We start from the raw sequence: 21,790 nt of genomic DNA, 5'->3' as shown, positions 1-21,790 counted from the left end.
GAATATCTGAACCGGTTCTGGGCCTCAGATCGGCTCAGCCTTAAATCAGTACATTGACGCGATGCGTATAACAACACCATGAGGAGCTGTGTGCCTCGGGTTGCGTTCTGTGCTTGGTTTACGTCGCGAAACGTTAATTTTCACCGCTCGATGCGCACGTGTATACGTCACGATGCGTGCACACGTCATGATGCCGGCACGTCACGATGCGTGCACGTCACAATGCGGACACGTCACGATGCGTGCACGTCACAATGCGTACACGTCACACGCAAGCCACTACATAGATACCCGTATAGTCGTGAACAGTGCTGTTAGAGAGCACCTATGAAGGCTGGAACGGTGCACGAGGGGGTGATGTGGCTAACACCACGCCCGACCGCCTTCCGTCTCCCCAGTTGCGATGTTTACACACCGCACCAGCTACTCATTTGATGCTGAGTCGACCTAGGGGAGGCCCAGGACCGGGTTCAAATAATCGTCACCGGTGTTGACCGTGAGCGGGTCTCGAACTCGAGGGCTCCGTGTTCGTAGCCCAGCGCGCTAAACCGCTGCTACACCACCGCTCCTCACATTCAAACACGCGCGCCACGCGCACCACGCGCACCACGACTCTTGCACACATTCGATAGTGCGAGGGCAACGCTTTCAGAAAAGCTCTCAGTCATCGACGAGCCCTCGTGAACGTGCCGTTGTGACAGGTGATGCACTGCGGTGCTTGGGTTGTGGTGGGGGAGGACGGGAGGGGAGGGGGGACATGGGGAGGCGGCGGGGTGGTGGTGGTGGTGGTGGTGGAAGCTCAACCTCTCCACCACCAACCTCCTCCCTCTGCCACCCCTCCCCTACTTAGTGCCGGACACGAACAGCTGAGCCGTCATCCAGAATTACTGCCACGTGCAATGATAGTAACAACAACAACAAGCAACGATGGTGATGTCCTTGATATAGGAAAGCCTCGTTGATTCTCAAGACGGTTTTTTTTTCAGGAGGGGTTCTGCATCGGGGAGGTGTTTGGCCGATCATCATGAATGAGCGTTAGGAATGAAGAGGAATCCCGGAGTACGCGGATGGAAGCCCCCCCCCCCCCTCACACACACACGGAAACGAGAGCATGGCAGTCAAATCGTCGCACAGATGGATTGAAGGATAATTCGCCGTATTGCCGCCGTCTCGTTGGCCACCTCGCGGCCCGGTTTGTCTCGAGCACTCAGAATTTGTGTTTCCTGTCGCAGGTGGCGGGCGGCGTCTCTCGATATTCGAGCAGTCGCCTCGCTTCGTATCAATTTTCGGGGGGGGGGGGGGTTCTTCTTCTTTTTAAATCCAGCCTTAAATGCATCGTGTGAACATTGTAAGTGGGGAGACAAAGGCGGCCAGGCGTGGTTTCGACCACACTAGCCCTGCGTCGTGCAACGTGGCGATCGCAACAGGCGTTCGATAACAGCGCTTGCCCCAACAGCGAATCAAGGCTATGGGGGGGGGGGGAGTATTTGCGTAAATGCACCGCGAGTGGAGAGGGAAGAAGCGGGTTGTGATTTTCGTTTCAAGGATAACGCAGCCACAAATCTCTTTGTCTCTTTCACTCGCCACGCGTGCGCTGCGACATCGCCTAAATTGACTCATCACGGCGCCGAGGATCCCGACGAGCGATATTTCTCACCTCTCAGTCTGAGCCACCACCACCCGCGACAACCCCCGTGCCAAACATTATGTAAATCATTATCCAGCACAGTATACTTATACATACATACATACACGCACACGGCAAATACCCTGATTCTCTGGATCATAGGACGCTCCAGAAAGTAATACGCATCGCTCACTTGCGGAACTCTGTCAATAAAGTTGTACAAATCTGGTCAGAGACAAATATTCCCAGTGTCACCTCTAAAAGCGAGCACCCATGAATGCCGGCACGGCACACGAGGGGGTGGGTGACCAGCATCACGCCCGGCCGCCTTTCTCTCCCTCGTGGCGATGTCTTACAAATCGCACCCACTATTCATTTGAGGCTGGGGTGACCTAGGGGAGGCCCGGAACCGGTTCAAATAATCGTCACTGGTGTTGGCCGTGAGCGGAAATCGAACTCGGGTCACTGGGTTCGGAACGCAGCGCGCCAATCGCCACGCTACCGCTCCCCCACCCACACACAAAGACAAAGATCCCCCTATAGGTGCTTCCTGACGTTTGGGGCAAGTGCCCCAGACACACGCGCATGCCGCTACCGGTATTATAAGCCGAACGCCACAATGATTGCTGTAACAAATAACACGGGGGGGGGGGGGGGACAGGCGTGTCTTATCATCCCGAAATGAATGCGGCCATGCGCACTTCATTGGCAACGCTTCCTTCCCTCTGCCAGGTCCCGATCTGCCCTTACAGTAACCCGCACGTGCTCTGAGGTCCTCTCTTCTCCTTTTTTCGCCAGACTCTCGTGACGATCACTCCAACCAATGTCTCTCTCTCTCGCTTCTTCACAGACGATGGGTCATTGTATAACCGCAGGCAAGCAGGGAACTTGGGACAAAACGTAAACCGCTCAATATTATATCCCTGGCACGAACGCGGCGAGTAAACACAAAATGAATCCGTAGCAGGGTGTGCCGACAAGTGAGACGTGCGATATGGGTCCACTGACGTATAGTGTAGTGCAGTGGGAGACCCCCCCCCCATCGCGAGAGCCGTGCTTGAGTCCCGACGACTCGTGAGAGCGCGCTTCCACGATCTCGTTTGACCTTTCCGAGGCTCGGAGTGGAGCCGCGATCAAACTCAATTAACGTTGATCCGCTCCGTTAAATAAAGCAATTAGCGGCGCAGAGTCGGTCATTTGTCACCGCTGATGATGACGGCCTCCAGTCACTTCCACCAGCTGCAGCGATGGTGGTGGCGGCGGCTGCGTCGTGGGGGTAAAAAAAAGCGAATTCCACGCTCGCTTTAGAAATTCCACCTCCAATATAAAATATTGGCCAAAGTTCGAGGTCGAATCGTAATCCTTATCATCACCGAGCTCATACACTTCATCATAATTGTAATCATCATTATCAGAGTGACTAAAATCCCGTCACCATGACCTTTATCAGAGTGATCTGAATCACTTGGTGATAATTATCATCACCAATAATCATTATTATCAGCGTAGCATTCTCATTAGCATTGGAAATATTATCAGGATCATCATACAAGTGAGGGAAACTCCACGATAGTCATCCGCCTTCAATTCTACATTACAGAGATTAAAATGTCATCATCACCATCACCACCATCATCATCATCGTCGTCGTCTCGATCATAACCGGGGCCGCTAACGCGATCACCACCTGGGTCGCCAAGTTCGTCGCGCAGCGCTCTAACCGTTACACCACCGCTCGCCCATAAAAAAAAAAACACACACACGCATACCATGCCTTCCGACCTCTACAGACGGTTTCAGAAGGTGCCGTTCACGAGCGTCTATCAAGGGCTGCGCGCACGCGGTTGACGCTGTCGTTCGGGCTTCGCTGGAGGTGGATGTCCCCATTGAGGGGGACGAGCGGGCGAGATTACTTGGAAGTTAAACTCGCGCCGCCACGGCTGTCAACTCCGCGAGACAACGAGGGGGCAAGAGGACCCCGAGTGTCCCTGCCTCTCATCGATGTTCATCTTCGCGTGTAACAGCCGCGCCTAGTTGCGTGCGTGCGCGTGCGTGCGCGTGTCTGTGTGTGCGTGTATTCGGTGGTGTAGCGGTTAGCGTTACGCTGCGCTACGAACCCGGCGACCCGATGTTCGATTCCCGCTCACGGCAAACATCGCTGACGATTATCTGAACCGGTCCTGGGCCTCCCCTAGGTCGACTCAGTCTTAAATGAGTACCTGGTGCGGTGTGTAAACATCGCCACTGGGGAGACAAAGGCGGTCGGGCGTGGTGCTGACCACCCACTCCCTCGTGTCCTGTGCTGGCCTTCATAGGTGTTCGTTATCAGCACTTGCCCCAACAGTATGTTAAGGCTATATGGGGGATCTTTGTCTTTGTATTCGAGCGGTGGTGCAGTGGTTAGCGTGATGCGGGAAACATGAATGGTGAGTGATCATCTGAACCATTCCCAGGCCTATGCTAGGTCGATGATGATGGTGGTGGTGAAGATGGTACGAATTAAATCACTCATATGAGCGGTTGACGATGTAATTTGATCATTCATATTGTTATTCTAATAATGAGGTAATTTTCAGTTTAAAAAAACGTAAGAGATGGTGATCACGTGATGATGATGATGATGATAGTGGTCAGTACAATCATGGTCAATATAGATGAAAGTCAAGATCTCGACATGATCATGATGACGAGGATGACCTCGGTGTATCACGCAGATGACGAGAGCGATAATGATGATGACGACGACGACGACGATGCAGTTTCCATCACAGACACTTACAGGATTAGCGATGACGATGGCCGTGTGACGGAGCCCGTGTCTGCTGCGCTGCCGGCGTCATTAACCCAACTGATAGATGCTCTCTGCCCCCCCCCACGCCCACACCCCCCCCCCACCTCCTCTACGCCCGCGTCGCTCTGGGGAGGCTGTGGAGCGCCGGGACCATCGTTTTTCACCCTTAATTGGAAAGGAAATGACGCACCGCAAACAACGTCCGCGCCACAATGCCGCGTTCCTTTTGTCGAACAAGAACTAGACATTTTTTTATTTAAAGCTTTCGTGACTGCAGTGATTCATGTTCTTGGTTCTTTCGGTAAAGTCACGTTGAAGGGAAATAATAAAATAATATATATATATATAAAACAATACAATTCTCACGACGTTTCGACTGCAACACAAGCAGTCATCATCAGGTGTGAAAACCAACAAACCAACACGTCATATTCGTGTCATTATCACGTCATTATCGCGTCATTATCGCGTCATACTCACGTCATATTCGCATCATTATCACGTCATATTCGCGTAATTATCACGTCATTATCGCGTCATAATCGCGTCATTATCGCGTCATTACGCAGCAGCAGTTGCTCACGGTTATCGGAGTGGTGGTTACGCTGAAGGCTTCGGGCTGTATTGACCACGTCATCCCTTCGCTTCAGTTACGTGCAGCGCCACGTAATTGGATTTTGTGTGCGCGTGCCCGAGCAGCTTCTGTTTGGCCGGAAAAGAGGGGGGGGGAGGGTGGGGGCTAAACGGGCGCGTTACGGGCTAGAGAAGCGATGGAGCCGATGCTGTACGGAAGGATGTGGAGCAGGAGTGGACTTGCCGATGACCGGTACCAGCGGTGTCAAGATCGGCCTCTCTTTGAGGGAGGTTCGTGAAGGACGCTACTGGCCAGTTGGAGGCAGTCGCCGATCCGGCAATCTTCGTAGGGCAGAGGAGCGACGCTCACAACAACGAGCGGAGCGTCGGGCACAGGCGGTGCATCGGCCAGTCATCTTCAGTCAGTCAACCCCTTGGCACCTGGGTTCAGCACCGCGACGCCCTGTCCAGCGAGAACTTCGACACTTCACGTGGCCTCGAGGCGCACCTGGCCTGGACTAAAAAAAGCGCCGTGGTGACGTCACCGCCACTTAGTGGCGAGCTGCGGATGTTGTCGTCTCGGGGGGGGGCGGGTCGGGGAGGGGGGTCGGGGGGGTGGGTGCTGGCTGCGGTGGGGTTTGGAGGCTGAAAGTGTGAACACGAGACACCCCGTGGCTCGAATCAGCCTCTGCACCTGACGCCCGCCGAGGGATGGGAGGGGGCGGGTGATTGTGTTAGGGGGGGGATTGAAAGGGGGCACCTTCAAACACCCTCCCCGCCCCCCGGTCCACATACCCAACCCTCGTTCACCCCCCCTCCACACCCGCTCTCGTCTCATCATCAGCAGCGCTAAGGCGGCCGCGTGGCGTGGGGCGCGTCTCGTGTCTCTGTGAGGAGGAGGGAGGGAGGAGGAGGAGGAGTGGCATGGGTTTAGGAACCACGCTCGCGCGGGTGGTGCGAGACAATAACAACAACAACAGCAACAACAACAACAACAGTCAGATGTGTTATTTGTATCCCGTAGCGGGAGCTGCAGAGTAGAGCTGATTTGAAACAATGCGATTAGCAAATCGCAATGGCTGCGATTTTTTTGCGATTTGTAATTTTTGGAATAGTTTTATTATTTATTATTATTATAACTTTATTTATTGAACTTAACAATTGTTCTATGTCCTTAGCTCTTTCGGTAAAGTCACGTTGAAGGGAAACGATAAAATAATAAAATACATATATAAAACAATAAAAAATTCTCACGACGTTTCGACCATAACACAAACGGTCGTCATCAGGTGTGTCGGACCGCATTAATTTATTTATTTTGAAACGGTGTATTTATGTATTTATAAAAAAAACCGTCTGCGCCACGTGCAGCGATTTGGCTAGTCCATCTAAGTTCTAAAAAGAGGAGGGGGGAGACGAAAAATTAATGTATGCTGTCTGAAAGCCACTGTAAGCATGAACACTCAATTAAGACCTGAAATGGTTAATCAAATCTTTCCAATGATTGCTAAGCCAGAATCCATCTTCTCGGTTGAAATTGTCTCTATGCTTGTATATGTGGATAGCCTCATGAACGAATCTCTCATAGTAGCCAGATGGCTTACAAAGAACCTCTGTCTTGGAAAAGTCAATGTCATGTGAGCCTACTGAATTATAACAATGATCTTCCACGGCCGAGGTGTTGGTCCTACCGTGTTTAAGGTCTGCTTTGTGTTCACGAATGCGGTCCAAGACATGGCGTTTGGTTTCTCCAATGTAACTACTACCACAGAGGCAACTTAGTTTGTAGACACCAGGGTACTGTATGTCCGGAATCACATCTTTTTACAGACGGAACCAGATCACGGATTTTATGTAATGTGTTGAAAAGGACCTGGATCTTGTGTTTATTCAAGATTTTGGAGATCTTTTTTTGTGATCCCCGCAATGTAGGGTAAAGTGATGGTTTTGAAAGGCTCCTCAAGAGGGTCCTTCTTCATGGTTTGAGTGATAGCTTTGCGGATTGTATAGTCGGAGTAACCATAAGCCTTAAGAGCTTGGTGTACGTGCTTGAGTTCACTGCCTATGTGTTCCTGGTCGGATGTGCATTGGGCTCTATGATACAGAGTCTTGATGAGAGAATTCTTCTGTGATGGATGGTGGTGGGAATCCGGTTTCAGATAAGCATCCGTATGGGTAGCTTTCTTGTAGACAGAGTGGCTCATTGAACCATCAGGTCTCTTTTTAATTAGGACATTCAAAAAAGGTAGCTTGCCATCTTTTTCGACTTCCATGGTAAATCTGATGGCTGGGTGTATGGAATTGATGTGGTCGAAGAATTGGTCTAGAGCAGGCCGGCCATGTGGCCAGATGACAAAAGTGTCATCTACGTACCTCTTCCATAAGGTTGGGCGCAGAGTGGCAGTCTGGATGGCGTCAGTCTCAAATTTCTCCATGAAAATGTTAGCTATAACCGGAGATAGGGGGGAGCCCATTGGGGTGCCCTCAGTTTGTTTGTAGAAAGTTCCATTCCAAGTGAAGTATGTATTGGTTAAACAGTGTCTCACCAGGGGGGGTACCTCAGTGTTTAGTCCTTGATGAACCAAGTCTTCAATGATTGCGATGGTGTCAGGTACAAGAACCTTGGTGAATAAGGAAACTACATCAAAACTGACAAGCAGGTCGTCTGGGGACAGGGAAATACCCTTGATTGTCGATACCAGGTGAGTAGAATTTTGTACCGCAGAGGTGGTTTTTCCAGTGAAAGGACGCAGGATTTCAGACAAAAAACGAGCCAGTTTGTAGGTGGGGGAGTTGATAGTAGAGACGATGGGACAAAGGGGTGTATCTACTTTATGTATTTTTGGTAAGCCGTATAATCTTGGTGGCCTAGCAGCAGAAGATTGATTGATAAGAGCTATAACCTTTATCTGCTGTAACTTCTTCTAATGCGAAACGAATTCTTTTCAAAACTAGCTTAGCTCTTATGTCAGAAAAAATCAGACTTATACGCACCGAACTAGATCAGTTCGACAAGACACTCTACAAATCACACTTATCATTGACGGCAACAATGTCCACATCGGATTGGGAACATGTAGACAATATGACTGCCTCTTCAGCTGCTACTATGTCGACCAAATGTAAGGACAACCTGATTTCCAAATTTAACCTCCTCTTCAACAAAAGACCGGACCCACACACCAAAAAGTTAGACGTTAACAAAGTCGTAATTAATCGCAGTAACAGTTCTATTTCCGATGGTCTGAAATCCGTTTTAGCTAAAGGTCTAAACTTTGCAGTCCCACCTAAAAACATACCAGTTAATGATATAATTGCCCAAGTAGACGTTGCTCTCAGGGGCCTGGGTCACATAGCTGCAGACGTAGCAAGATCTGAAATCGCTGCAACCCTCAAAAACGCTAAGATGCCAGCTAGCAACCTTGGCAAAGATGAGCGTTTTGAATTATATAAATAAAAAAGAGGGATGATATTGTAGTCCTCTCAGCTGACAAAGGCAATGCTACTGTCATCATGGATAAAATAGAATACAACAATACAATTAAAGAATTACTCGACGATGGTAGTTATACAAAAATAAAAATAGATCCCACCAACAGCCTCGTCACACAAACCAACAAAATAATTTCTGATTCAACCGCATTAATTGATCAATCTAAACAGTTTTCGTTGAAACCTTCTGCTGCTAGGCCACCAAGATTATACGGCTTATCAAAAATACATAAAGTAGATACACCCCTTCGTCCCATCGTCTCTACTATCAACTCCCCCACCTACAAACTGGCTCGTTTTTTGTCTGAAATCCTGCGTCCTTTCACTGGAAAAACCACCTCTGCGGTACAAAATTCTACTCACCTGGTATCGACAATCAAGGGTATTTCCCTGTCCCCAGACGACCTGCTTGTCAGTTTTGATGTAGTTTCCTTATTCACCAAGGTTCCTGTACCTGACACCATCACAATCATTGAAGACTTGGTTCATCAAGGACTAAACACTGAGGTACCCCCCCTGGTGAGACACTGTTTAACCAATACATACTTAACTTGGAATGGAACTTTCTACAAACAAACTGAGGGCACCCCAATGGGCTCCCCCCTATCTCCGGTTATAGCTAACATTTTCATGGAGAAATTTGAGACTGACGCCATCCAGACTGCCACTCTGCACCCAACCTTATGGAAGAGGTACGTGGGTGACACTTTTGTCATCTGGCCACATGGCGGCCTGCTCTAGACCAATTCTTCGACCACATCAATTCCATACACCCAGCCATCAGATTTACCATGGAAGTCGAAAAAGATGGCAAGCTACCTTTTTTGGATGTCCTAATTAAAAAGAGACCTGATGGTTCAATGAGCCACTCTGTCTACAGGAAAGCTACCCATACGGATGCTTATCTGAAACCGGATTCCCACCACCATCCATCACAGAAGAATTCTCTCATCAAGACTCTGTATCATAGAGCCCAATGCATATCCGACCAGGAACACATAGGCAGTGAATTCAAGCACGTACACCAAGCTCTTAAGGCTAATGGTTACTCCGACTATACAATCCGCAAAGCTATCACTCAAACCATGAAGAAGGACCCTCTTGAGGAGCCTTTCAAAACCATCACTTTACCCTACATTGCGGGGATCACAAAAAAAGATCTCCAAAATCTTGAATAAACACAAGATCCAGGTCCGTTTCAACACATTACATAAAATCCGTGATCTGGTTCCGTCATTAAAAGATGTGATTCCGGACATACAGTACCCTGGTGTCTACAAACTAAGTTGCCTCTGTGGTAGTAGTTACATTGGAGAAACCAAACGCCATGTCTCGGACCGCATTCGTGAACACAAAGCAGACCTTAAACACGGTAGGACCAACACCTCGGCCGTGGCAGATCATTGTTATAATTCAGTAGGCTCACATGACATTGACTTTTCCAAGACAGAGGTTCTTTGTAAGCCATCTGGCTACCATGAGAGATTCGTTCATGAGGCTATCCATATATACAAGCATAGAGACAATTTCAACCGAGAAGATGGATTCTGGCTTAGCAATCATTGGAAAGATTTGATTAACCATTTCCGGTCTTAATTGATTGTTCATGCTTATAGTGGCTTTCAGACAGCATACATTAATTTTTCGTCTCCCCCCTCCTCTTTTCAGAACTTAGATGGACTAGTCCTTCTAGTCTTGGGAGAGTAATCCGATCACTCTTAGGAGTGATCGGATTACTCTCCCAAGACGTTTGCGCGGCCACGTGGGCAGTGAATCACAGCGGTCGGGACCGAACCTTGCCTACCGCCAACTCTGCGGCTTTGCACCACGCCACGTGATGGTGCCCGTGGGCCTCGAGTATAATGGGCAATTGGAGTAATTGGTAAGAGGGGTGCTCTGTAGCATTGGTAATTAATTGCCAATTATCATCTGGATTGGATTGGGACGCATGCGACGTGCGTCCCAATCCAATATGCATGTGGCCGTATGTGTGTGCGTGTGTTTGAACACGTGTGTGCGTGTGTTTGAACACGTGTGTGCGTGTGTTTGAACACGTGTGTGCGTGTGTTTGAACACGTGTGTGCGTGTGTTTGAACACGTGTGTGCGTGTGTTTGAACACGTGTGTGCGTGTGTTTGAACACGTGTGTGCGTGTGTTTGAACACGTGTGTGCGTGTGTTTGAACACGTGTGTGCGTGTGTTTGAACACGTGTGTGCGTGTGTTTGAACACGTGTGTGCGTGTGTTTGAACACGTGTGTGCGTGTGTTTGAACACGTGTGTGCGTGTGTTTGAACACGTGTGTGCGTGTGTTTGAACACGTGTGTGCGTGTGTTTGAACACGTGTGTGCGTGTGTTTGAACACGTGTGTGCGTGTGTTTGAACACGTGTGTGCGTGTGTTTGAACACGTGTGTGCGTGTGTTTGAACACGTGTGTGCGTGTGTTTGAACACGTGTGTGCGTGTGTTTGAACACGTGTGTGCGTGTGTTTGAACACGTGTGTGCGTGTGTTTGAACACGTGTGTGCGTGTGTTTGAACACGTGTGTGCGTGTGTTTGAACACGTGTGTGCGTGTGTTTGAACACGTGTGTGCGTGTGTTTGAACACGTGTGTGCGTGTGTTTGAACACGTGTGTGCGTGTCTTTGAACACGTGTGTGCGTGTCTTTGAACACGTGTGTGCGTGTCTTTGAACACGTGTGTGCGTGTCTTTGAACACGTGTGTGCGTGTCTTTGAACACGTGTGTGCGTGTCTTTGAACACGTGTGTGCGTGTCTTTGAACACGTGTGTGCGTGTCTTTGAACACGTGTGTGCGTGTCTTTGAACACGTGTGTGCGTGTCTTTGAACACGTGTGTGCGTGTCTTTGAACACGTGTGTGCGTGTCTTTGAACACGTGTGTGCGTGTCTTTGAACACGTGTGTGCGTGTCTTTGAACACGTGTGTGCGTGTCTTTGAACACGTGTGTGCGTGTCTTTGAACACGTGTGTGCGTGTCTTTGAACACGTGTGTGCGTGTCTTTGAACACGTGTGTGCGTGTCTTTGAACACGTGTGTGCGTGTCTTTGAACACGTGTGTGCGTGTCTTTGAACACGTGTGTGCGTGTCTTTGAACACGTGTGTGCGTGTCTTTGAACACGTGTGTGCGTGTCTTTGAACACGTGTGTGCGTGTCTTTGAACACGTGTGTGCGTGTCTTTGAACACGTGTGTGCGTGTCTTTGAACACGTGTGTGCGTGTCTTTGAACACGTGTGTGCGTGTCTTTGAACACGTGTGTGCGTGTCTTTGAACACGTGTGTGCGTGTCTTTGAACACGTGTGTGCGTGTCTTTGAACACGTGTGTGCGTGTCTTTGAACACGTGTGTGCGTGTCTTTGAACACGTGTGTGCGTGTCTTTGAACACGTGTGTGCGTGTCTTTGAACACGTGTGTGCGTGTCTTTGAACACGTGTGTGCGTGTCTTTGAACACGTGTGTGCGTGTCTTTGAACACGTGTGTGCGTGTCTTTGAACACGTGTGTGCGTGTCTTTGAACACGTGTGTGCGTGTCTTTGAACACGTGTGTGCGTGTCTTTGAACACGTGTGTGCGTGTCTTTGAACACGTGTGTGCGTGTCTTTGAACACGTGTGTGCGTGTCTTTGAACACGTGTGTGCGTGTCTTTGAACACGTGTGTGCGTGTCTTTGAACACGTGTGTGCGTGTCTTTGAACACGTGTGTGCGTGTCTTTGAACACGTGTGTGCGTGTCTTTGAACACGTGTGTGCGTGTCTTTGAACACGTGTGTGCGTGTCTTTGAACACGTGTGTGCGTGTCTTTGAACACGTGTGTGCGTGTCTTTGAACACGTGTGTGCGTGTCTTTGAACACGTGTGTGCGTGTCTTTGAACACGTGTGTGCGTGTCTTTGAACACGTGTGTGCGTGTCTTTGAACACGTGTGTGCGTGTCTTTGAACACGTGTGTGCGTGTCTTTGAACACGTGTGTGCGTGTCTTTGAACACGTGTGTGCGTGTCTTTGAACACGTGTGTGCGTGTCTTTGAACACGTGTGTGCGTGTCTTTGAACACGTGTGTGCGTGTCTTTGAACACGTGTGTGCGTGTCTTTGAACACGTGTGTGCGTGCATGTGGGGAGTGGTAGTGTTGCGGTTAGTGCGTTGCGCTACCAACCTGGCGATCCCGAGTTCGATTCCCGTTCACGGCCAATACCAGTGGCGATTATCTGAACCGGTCCTGGGCCTCCCTTCGGTCGACTCAGCCTCAAATGAGTACCTGGTGTGGTGTGTAAAAACATCGCTACTAAGGAGACAAAGGCGATCGGGTGCGGTGTTGGCCACCCATCCCCTTATGTCCCGTGCCGGCCTGCATATGTGCTCGCTAACAGCACTTGCCCCAACAGTCTGTTATGGCTATACGGGGGATCTTTGTCTTGTGGCGGTGGTGGTGTCGTGGTTAGCGCGCTGCGCGACAAAACCTCATAACCCGAGTTCGATTCCCGCTCACTGTCAACATCAGTGACACATCTCTGAGCAGTCCGCGAAGTCAACTAAGCCTCAAACGAGTGCCTGGTGCGATGTGTAAACATCGCCACGTGTGTGTATGTTCAACCTCTTTTGCACCGTACGTAGCCAACCGTGCTTATCGAAGGTGCGGGGTAAGGAAAACAAACTAAACATAAAAGCCGTCTGTGCGTGGTGCTGCGGTGGTATTCATAGATGCTTGCTAGCAGCACTTGCCCCAAAAGTCTGTTGAGGCTGCACGGGGGATCTTTTCCTTTGTGAGAGCTATACACAAGGCACCGCACGTGTTGTCTGAGCTGTAACACCAATTTTCATTTTCTCTTCCCTCGGCGCTGCCAGGGACTAATTTCACCCCACGCCTCTTCACCCACACCACCACCACCACCACCCCCTCCCCTCGCGGCGCTGTTCTCGAGTGTATCGTCTTCTCGGCAACCAAACCGTGGGCATTCTTCCCCCCCCACCGACCAAGATAAGAGGGCGGAGGAGAGGCAGGGTTCGTGCCACGCGGCGCCTATCGGCAATTTGTACGCGAGGAGAGGTTTGACCTTGATGTCAGGGATGTGATGGTACGTGTTCCCAGGTTCCCGGCCACAGCCACCGCTCTGTGTTGTGTGTGTGTGTGTCCACGTGGGCGCTTGTCCCCGTGTGTGTGTGTGTGTCTGTGTGTGTGTGTGTCCCCGTGTGTGCGCTCGCGCTTTCCTTTAATTTCCCAGCGCTCTTTTATCGCCGCACAGAAATTACGAGCGGCGTTCTCGCTCGGCGTCTCCAGCCCCGCGCGACGAGAAGATAGGAGAGTGGCGTGCTAAAGTGGTACGCGCACGCGTGTCTATTGATGCACGTGTGTATGTTGCACTACTTTCGCACCGTGCGCAGCCGACCGTGCTAATCGGCCACGTAACGAGGTAGCCGGCTGGCTTAGGGGGCACGGAGAGGCACTGGGCAGCCAGCGATGAGAATCTGGCTCCAAATCTGAGGATCAGCTGCCCCGAGACCGTAGGCTAAACTGGGATCCAATTTTTAAGTGGAGCGAGTTGACGGACTCTGCCCAATTGTGAAGGGATCTCAGAAGCAGTTCTGTAATATCGCGTTCCGCAGGCTCTTCACCAAGACGCGGCGATGCATGCAAAGCTCTGGGACAGTTACGAACGAGCGACGCCAATGGCACTGTCGAAATGACAGTGGTGACAACAAATAGACGCGCCACGCGTGACGGAGAGAAGGGATGCACCGTGAGCTTTTGTTGGGGGAAGGGATGGAGGAGAGGGGGGAGGGTGGTTGAGGAGGAAAAAGCTTTCGCCAAATGCGTCAAAGCCGCTGCTTGCGGAGAAGAAAATCATAGCGTGCGGTGGCTCTGCAAATTCGTCACGCGGCTCAGGCGCGACACGAGGAGACCGGCAACCTGGGAGTGCGGCTGGGAGGAGGTGGGGGGAGGAGGGGTCCGTGGGGGGTGGGGGGGAACCGTGGAGGGGGGGGAGGTTGGAAACAAAGACACAGGAAGGTACTCAGCTTCAGGGACTCTGGATCAGAATGAATGGCGGGTTTAATGATTGGCTGGGAGAGAAATCCACGGTCGTTGAAGAAAGCTCGCAAAGCACAAAAATCAATGGAAGAACTCGTGCGAGTGACGATGATTCAAGCACTCGGGGGGGGGGGGGGATGGGGGCGGTAGGCACTTTTGTTTCAAGCACTTAGGCTCAGGAGTCCGGATCGTAGACACTTAGGGTCGGGGAGCTCTCAAGCGCCTGGTCACGCAGTCATTGGGACGACACGCAGCCGAAGACACCGGCTGCAGGAACGGCCGACCCCCATCTACGCGGGGGCCAGGCACGGACCACTGTGGGGTGCTCAGACGGAGTCGCGCGCAGCGGCCAGGCCAGCCGAAGGCCAATCGCGATGGGTCCATTGCGGCCACCACACGGACATGCCTCGCCGCGACATCCATCGCGTAAACTGCACTGGCGAGGAGGCGAGTCGCCTGCTGCTCTGCGTGCACGTGCAGACGCGTTCCCACACTCACACTGAGCCCCCGGGAGACCCGCGGGCACATTCACTATTTTATTAACAAGGGTGAGGAGTTGTTGTTACAACATCGCGGTTTCTGAGCGCAGGCCCCGCAACAATAACTATACAATCATTTTTAGTTTAATTTCGCGTCATGCGTGCACATTGCATCTCACAACGCGATACAAGAATCACATAAATGTAGAAATCATATTCGTAGCAACGCCAAGCGGCCAGCAACAAACATCGCTATTGAGTGTGCAATGGATAAGAGTGAATACGTTTCTCGAATTGAGGCAAGAGGGGGGGAGAGGTAAAGTGACTGGGTGGCTGGATGTGGCAGAATACCAAGTCGAATGCCGCGATGTCTGAAATGCATCTCAACATTCACTTTGTGTCCCTAGGGCGGTTCATCCCGCGCCGTTGGAGGCGAAGCGACGCGGGTTGGAGGGGGGGGGGGGCGCGTTTTGCCACAATCCTCACGAGCCACAACGTCGGTGGCCAAACGACGCCCATCGGGCAAAGCCACAAATCTCGTTCTCGGAGAACGACTGAGAAGACAAATACTGCTCCTTCGCGTCCATTAATCTTGTTTTATTTATATCCGGCACAACGACGCCGATCGTTGTTGTATTTAGTTGTGCGCGACTATCGAATTTTGCATTAAACTAGGACCCCCCCCCCCCATAGCGTAAAGACAGGGTCCAAGCAGCGTTGGTTCAAGAGAGTTTGACTCTGCTGCTGATGAGACACCGCGGTGTCGAAACCAGTCTAGAGAGTTTGCTTATCTTGAAAAAATCTCTGCTGAAATTACAGCCCGTGCGGCTGACCATTTGTGTAAAACAAAATAGCGTCGTTGTGTGATCGAGACAGACGGAGTTATGGAGACGTTCGCCGCGTATTTGTTTTGTTATTCATGTTCTCCACAAAGAGGGAGGTCAATGATTATCGTGATTGTATGCTAACAGCACTTGCTCCTACAGTCTGTCACGGCTATACGGGGGACCTTTGTTTTGTTATGCACGCGCCCGTGGTGCGGTGCGGTAGCGCAGCGCTCTGCGCACTGCTTCACGGACCGACATCCGACATCGACGATGATTATCTGAACCAAGTGGGACTCAGCCGTGAAATTATCACCTGGTGCGCGGTGTAAACAGCGGCGCTGGGGAGACGAGAGCCGACCGCACCGGTCACACCAACCACTTAGTGCGCCGTGTTGGCTCGCGGACAGCACCGAACCCAACAGTCTACTCGAGACCATACGGGGGATGAGAGAAGGCATCGTTTTGGGTCACGAATGCAGCAGCGGGAACGGTTTCGTCAACACGTGGGAGATGTAACAAAGAAAACGGGGGAGAGGGGGTGTGGGGGAGGGGTGGGACAGATAAATAGACGCATCGATCGGGTGTTTAATCCGAACAGCTGGAGCCTGGAGGAATTGAGAGATCGCTTCCTCAAAACTCAGCCGCGGTAGCATCAGCAATGGCAGAGGGCGATTTTGAGCCCTTTGCCAGCCATGGGGGTTGTTTGACCATACTTCACCACGCTGGTCAGTGCGGGTTGGTGAAGGGTGTCACAGCGGCGGCAGGCGGGGCGGGTAATAGGGCCGCTTCCAATGGCGGAGCCAGGATTTTCAGGTGGGGGGGGGGGGGTAACCCCTCCAGCAATGAAACATGATAGAAGAGTTGTTAGTAAGTGGGGACTTGTCCCTTGCTTTTTATTCGACGCGTGTGCGGCGATGGTACAGCCATCGATCGAGAGTCGAATTTGAACCGCGTTGTGTGATCGGCATCGCGCTCGCTGAAGGTGCTGATGCCTTCAGGGAAGTCGTGGACTGTAAACGCAACTGCGCAGAATTCTGTGAGTCACTTATAACTGCTTTGCCGTTACTTATTGCCAATTATGGACTCAGACTATTGTCCTATCATCTCATAGCGTCCCTGGCACGTAATAATATGCTACACAGTGGCAGTGGGGGTCGCAAAATTCCAATTTATTACTACAAAACCCCACTGATCCGATCGAAATGAGGGATTTCGATCGGATCATTGGAGGGGGGGGGGGGCGGCACGTGCCACCCCACCCCCCCCCCAACTGGCTCCACCAGTGGCCGCTTCCCGATATCACTCGCTACCGATGCTTAGCCGTGGCCAGGAGCCTGACGATACGCGCCCCTCTCACGACGAGTGCCGCTCATAACACGGCGACGAATGCCGATTGTTGTGACATTGAGCCGCGAGTTCTGAGCAAACGCGGAGACGCTCAAGGACTCTCGGTGGCTCTCGGTGGCTCTCGGCGGCTCGAATCCCGGGGCACGCAGGGCTCGGGCTCCCTGTCTCAACTCAACTCGCGGTCTATTTCAGTTGCGTGGGATCACAGTCAGAGCACGGGCCCTTGGCGCACGTGCGTCTGTCCACGTGATGGGTTGATGTTATGGCTCCGATACACGTGATGGGGATGGTGTGGTGTGCGTCTGTCCACGTGATGGGTTGATGTTATGGCTCCGATACACGTGATGGGGATGGTGTGGTGTGCGTCTGTCCACGTGATGGGTTGACGTTATGGCTCCGATACACGTGATGGGGATGGTGTGGTGTGCGTCTGTACACGTGGTGGGGTTGGCGTGATGGCTCCGATACACGTGATGGGGATGGTGTGGTGTGCGTCTGTACACGTGGTGGGGTTGGGTTGATGGGTCCGATACATGTGATGGGGATGGTGTGGTTTGCGTCTGTATACGTGGTGGGGTGGGGGCGATGGGTCTGATACACGTGATGAGGATGGTGTGGTGTGCGTCTGCACACGTGGTGGGGTTGGGGTGATGGGTCCGATACATGTGATGAGGATGGTGTGGTGTGCGTCTGTACACGTGGTGGGGTGGGGGCGATGGGTCTGATACACGTGATGAGGATGGTGTGGTGTGCGTCTGCACACGTGGTGGGGTTGGGGTGATGGGTCCGATACATGTGATGGGGATGGTGTGGTGTGCGTCTGTATACGTGGTGGGGTGGGGGCGATGGGTCTGATACACGTGATGAGGATGGTGTGGTGTGCGTCTGTATACGTGGTGGGGTGGGGGCGATGGGTCTGATACACGTGATGAGGATGGTGTGGTGTGCGTCTGTACACGCGGTGGGGTAATGTCATGGGCTCACACTGGCGAGCAGAGACATCCTCAGCAGGGATGCATGGCAGGTTCGTGATGCAATCGTCCTCATGGGATTTTACTCGTTAAAAGGAAATATTTCAAATCTGTCTCGGGATTAGACGCTGTGATGCCGAGTGATGCTCGGCGTTAAAACGCGTCCCGTCTGCACGCGGCAACCGCAGGGGGTTATATCTTCGTGCCGTTTCGGCTGTATATAGCACGTGGCGGCATCATACGTGGAGTTTGCTGCGCTGTTCGCCGATATCTACAACCTATTCCCTGAGCATGGAGCAACCTGCTATGCACGTGGCCTGTAATCCAGCACTGTGGAGGGTTGGTGGATTGCACAAATGCGATCAAATTGCCTTCCCGTGGCCGTCGACGTGGGGATGGTGTGGTGTGCATGGCTTGACATGAGAAAGTTGAACAGCTCGGTGTCGACTCGTATAATCTGGCCCTTCTGCGTGGGATAAAGTGCTTCACCCTCGCACGCGTGAATTTCTTCCGGGTGCTCCGTTTTCCTCCCGCATGTATAAATGCTCATTCTTATCATCTTGCGAATGGCAATATGTTGAGTTAAATGCCAACGCGGAGGTCTGTTAGCCACGAGAAGGCTCACTCATTCATTGGACGAAACATCTTAATATGTAGATGGATGCAGATCTTGGGCAATTGTTAGCGCCGGCTCATCGCTTGGCTGCCTTCCAGCTTGTCCATACGGCTCCTTGGCGATCGTGAGATTGAATTTGCATGAAAGACGCCGTTATATAAAACGAAACATTATTACATTATTATTATTACATTATTATCCGGGTGATTTAGTCACAGGGTAGCTGTCTGTCCCCCCCTCTCTCCCCTTCCCCCCCTTCTCCCCCCCCCCTTCTCCCTCCCCCTCTCATCCCCCTATCCGCCCCCCTTCTCTCCCCTCCTCCCCCCTGCTCCCCCCTGCTCCCCCCCCCCCCGCCTTGTGTCCCCACTTCAAAGCGGAGCGATGCACGCGTTGACTCGCGCTCGGATGAAGGGACACGGGCGGGCCGGCCGGCCGGCGAATTCTCGATTGGAAGCAAGTGTCCCCACGCCCCCCCCCCCCCGCCCCGTATTTTCGTTTTCATTTATGTCGCCCGCAACCGAGCCCGCACAATTGCACGTCGTAGGAGGCATCGGCCTCGGAGTACGCAAGGTTGCCCGGAATATAATTGCAGAGATTGGAGTGCGTTCGGCACGATGAGCCTCGTACCGATTCAATCGCCGCGTGAACCGCCCATCAGTCCCTTAATCTTCGCCGAGTCAGCAATTAAACTGAACTACAAACAATCTTGATGTGAAGCTTTCGTGACTGCAGGAATCCATACTCTTTGGTTCTTTCGGTAAAGTCACGTAGGTAGAAAAATAAAATATACCTACGTGACTTTGCCGAAGGAACCAACGAATATGAACTACAAACGGTTTTTATATTTGTTTTTGTTTTACACGATAAGGCCCACCTCAGCTATATAGCTCTTTTTCAGAAGCGACCTGACCACAACTGATAGCTCAATTCACGTGGAAATGTACTGCAGCCGAATGCGCTAAACGCCTGACGTTGACACTGCATGTGGAGAGAAACGCCGGAGGACCCGGAGAAAAAAAAAATCCACGCGACAACGAGGAAAAAGACACGCAGACTCCAAATATAGAGGCGTTAGGGTCGGGATTGAACCCACAACCTCCTGTATACCAGCCGAGGAAGTTAACTTCTCGCTACCGTGGCGTGGCGACCACCTGCTGTCATTTTCAAAATGTGATTTGAATTTTAAATTTCAACTTATTATGGATTTTAAAGCCAAACTGAATATTATATATAAGCTAACGGTATTTTTTTGTTATTTGAATGTGTCCTTAGAAATTAATTTCATCCTCTTTCCCGTATCTTAATGACGCGTACAGGTTAGGCTTATTACTGGCAGTGTAGCGCGCCTGCTGTGTGCTAATGCCAATGCGAACCGGCAAATCCGGGGCATTAAAGAAGCCCCCATGCTGCTCGAGTGCTTCGGTCGGGGAGGAACGTGCGCAGGAAGTCTCGCAAATGTGCGTACAAAGACAAAGGTCCCCTCTATTACAGCCTCAACAGACTGTTGGGGCAAGTGCGGTTAGCGAGTAGCGCCAATGAGAGACGACACGGCACACGACGGGTGGCCGCCACCACACCCGGCCGCCGTTGTCTTCGCAGCGCTGATGTTTACACACCGCACCAGGTACTCATCGAAAGCCGAGTCGACCTAGGCGAGGCCTTGTGCCTGGTTGAGATATGTTACTGATGTTGGCCACGAGCGGGAGTCGAACCCGGGTCGCCAGACGACAGTACGCGTTCGACGTCAACGTCCACAATCCCACGTGATGATGACAATACGTAATCCATGCCTCGAGTTTCCTGACTGGATGTGCTCCTCTACCACCCAACCATTGTGCTCCGTTGTTCGTGGCTGCGTGGCGTTGGCACCAAAACTAGCTGGGTAACTGGCTACACTGGATTTTTTTTTCCGTGTAACGAAAAAAACATTGTGTGGAAACGGCGGGAGACGTTCGGGAGACATTTAATAGCTACAGCGACACTGAAGAAGACGTGGGAGTAAAGGAATACAGATGACTGACTCGGGGTTAATTTAAAATTGCTCGAACTTTTCAATCCGTTGCATGAAGGCCACCTCGTGCCGTGTCGGTCGGGCTACGTCTTGGCAACAGCTGCTCCAAACGAGGGTCATTGCCCGAATCGTCAGGCTAGCTTGAACTGCATACATCTCTCGATATGAGTCTTCGGCGTTGTGATGATTGTTTTAGGTCGTTGCTTGTGCACCACTGCCAAATGCGGCCCCTTTGCATTGTGGTTTGGTCGGTGAAAGGCAGCGGGGTGCTGGTATGGTGTGATGGTACCGAGATGTGGTGATGGTGGTTGTATGGACGGTAGCAAGCTGTGGTCATCGCCACGGTGGTGGTGGTGGTGGTGATGACGGTGGCGATGCGTTGACGGTGGCCACGCGGCGGTGGCGAGGTGACTGCGACTCAGACCGCGCCTCGCGGCTCTTGGCCCACGGAGTGTCGCGCGCGCGAGGGGGGGGGGTTTCCTTGCACCGCGAGCGCTGTGGCGGTGTGCGAGAGAGGACCCCGCTTCGTCCCGGCTGCAGCATTCCATCGCCGCGCGCAATTTATTCGCTAGCCCTCTCGGTGGACACGCAGCGCGTTGGCACAACGCAGACTCGACGAGCCCACCCTCCAGGCTGTGCGCGCACCCAAGGGCCATTATAATTATTGGTCACGGCGCAAAGAGGCGGCACACGGGGGGGAGGGGGCCTGTGGGGTTGGGGCACCGATGCTGTTGTTCAAGCAAAACAAAGGGAGGTGCTATGCCTGACGCAGGACGGCAGCGGTGGGTTCGGTGTGGTGTGGGCGGGCGGGCGGGCGCTGCTGCTGTGCATTCGTGGGCGGAGTGAACTTCTGAAGCCTCTGCTTCAGAGGCTTCCACATCACAGATCGATCCAAATTGGGGGAGGGGGGGGCGGCGGTGGGGGGGGGGGGGGGTGAAGCGGTGGCACCTTTTCATTTCTCTCTGTAGTGCTTGCGCCCGCGTTTCACTCGGAGCGTCTCGGCGCATCGATCCACGCACGGGCACAC

At 52.0% G+C, this 21,790-nt stretch overlaps 1 protein-coding gene across 4 annotated transcripts in view; it reads left to right on the top strand.

The window, feature by feature from the left end:
- Positions 1-21,790, top strand: part of LOC116939431 (regulator of G-protein signaling 7-like) — a 56,936-nt gene that overhangs the window by 8,195 nt on the left and 26,951 nt on the right. Inside the window, exon 1 of one of the 4 annotated variants that reach the window (XM_032947749.2) lies at positions 13,449-13,559. The exons of the other annotated variants lie outside the window; for them this stretch is intronic. Within the exon in view, the coding sequence (XP_032803640.1) occupies positions 13,557-13,559 (3 nt within the window). The 5' untranslated portion in view covers positions 13,449-13,556. Of the gene's footprint in view, positions 1-13,448; positions 13,560-21,790 lie in introns of those variants that run through there. 4 annotated transcript variants of the gene reach the window in all.

The sequence above is a fragment of the Petromyzon marinus genome, chromosome 6 (assembly GCF_048934315.1).
Source record: "Petromyzon marinus isolate PM22_M1 ecotype Great Lakes invasive population chromosome 6, UKy_Petmar_22M1.pri1.0, whole genome shotgun sequence".
NCBI lineage: Eukaryota > Metazoa > Chordata > Hyperoartia > Petromyzontiformes > Petromyzontidae > Petromyzon > Petromyzon marinus.
This window is presented reverse-complemented; position numbering and strand designations above follow the sequence as displayed.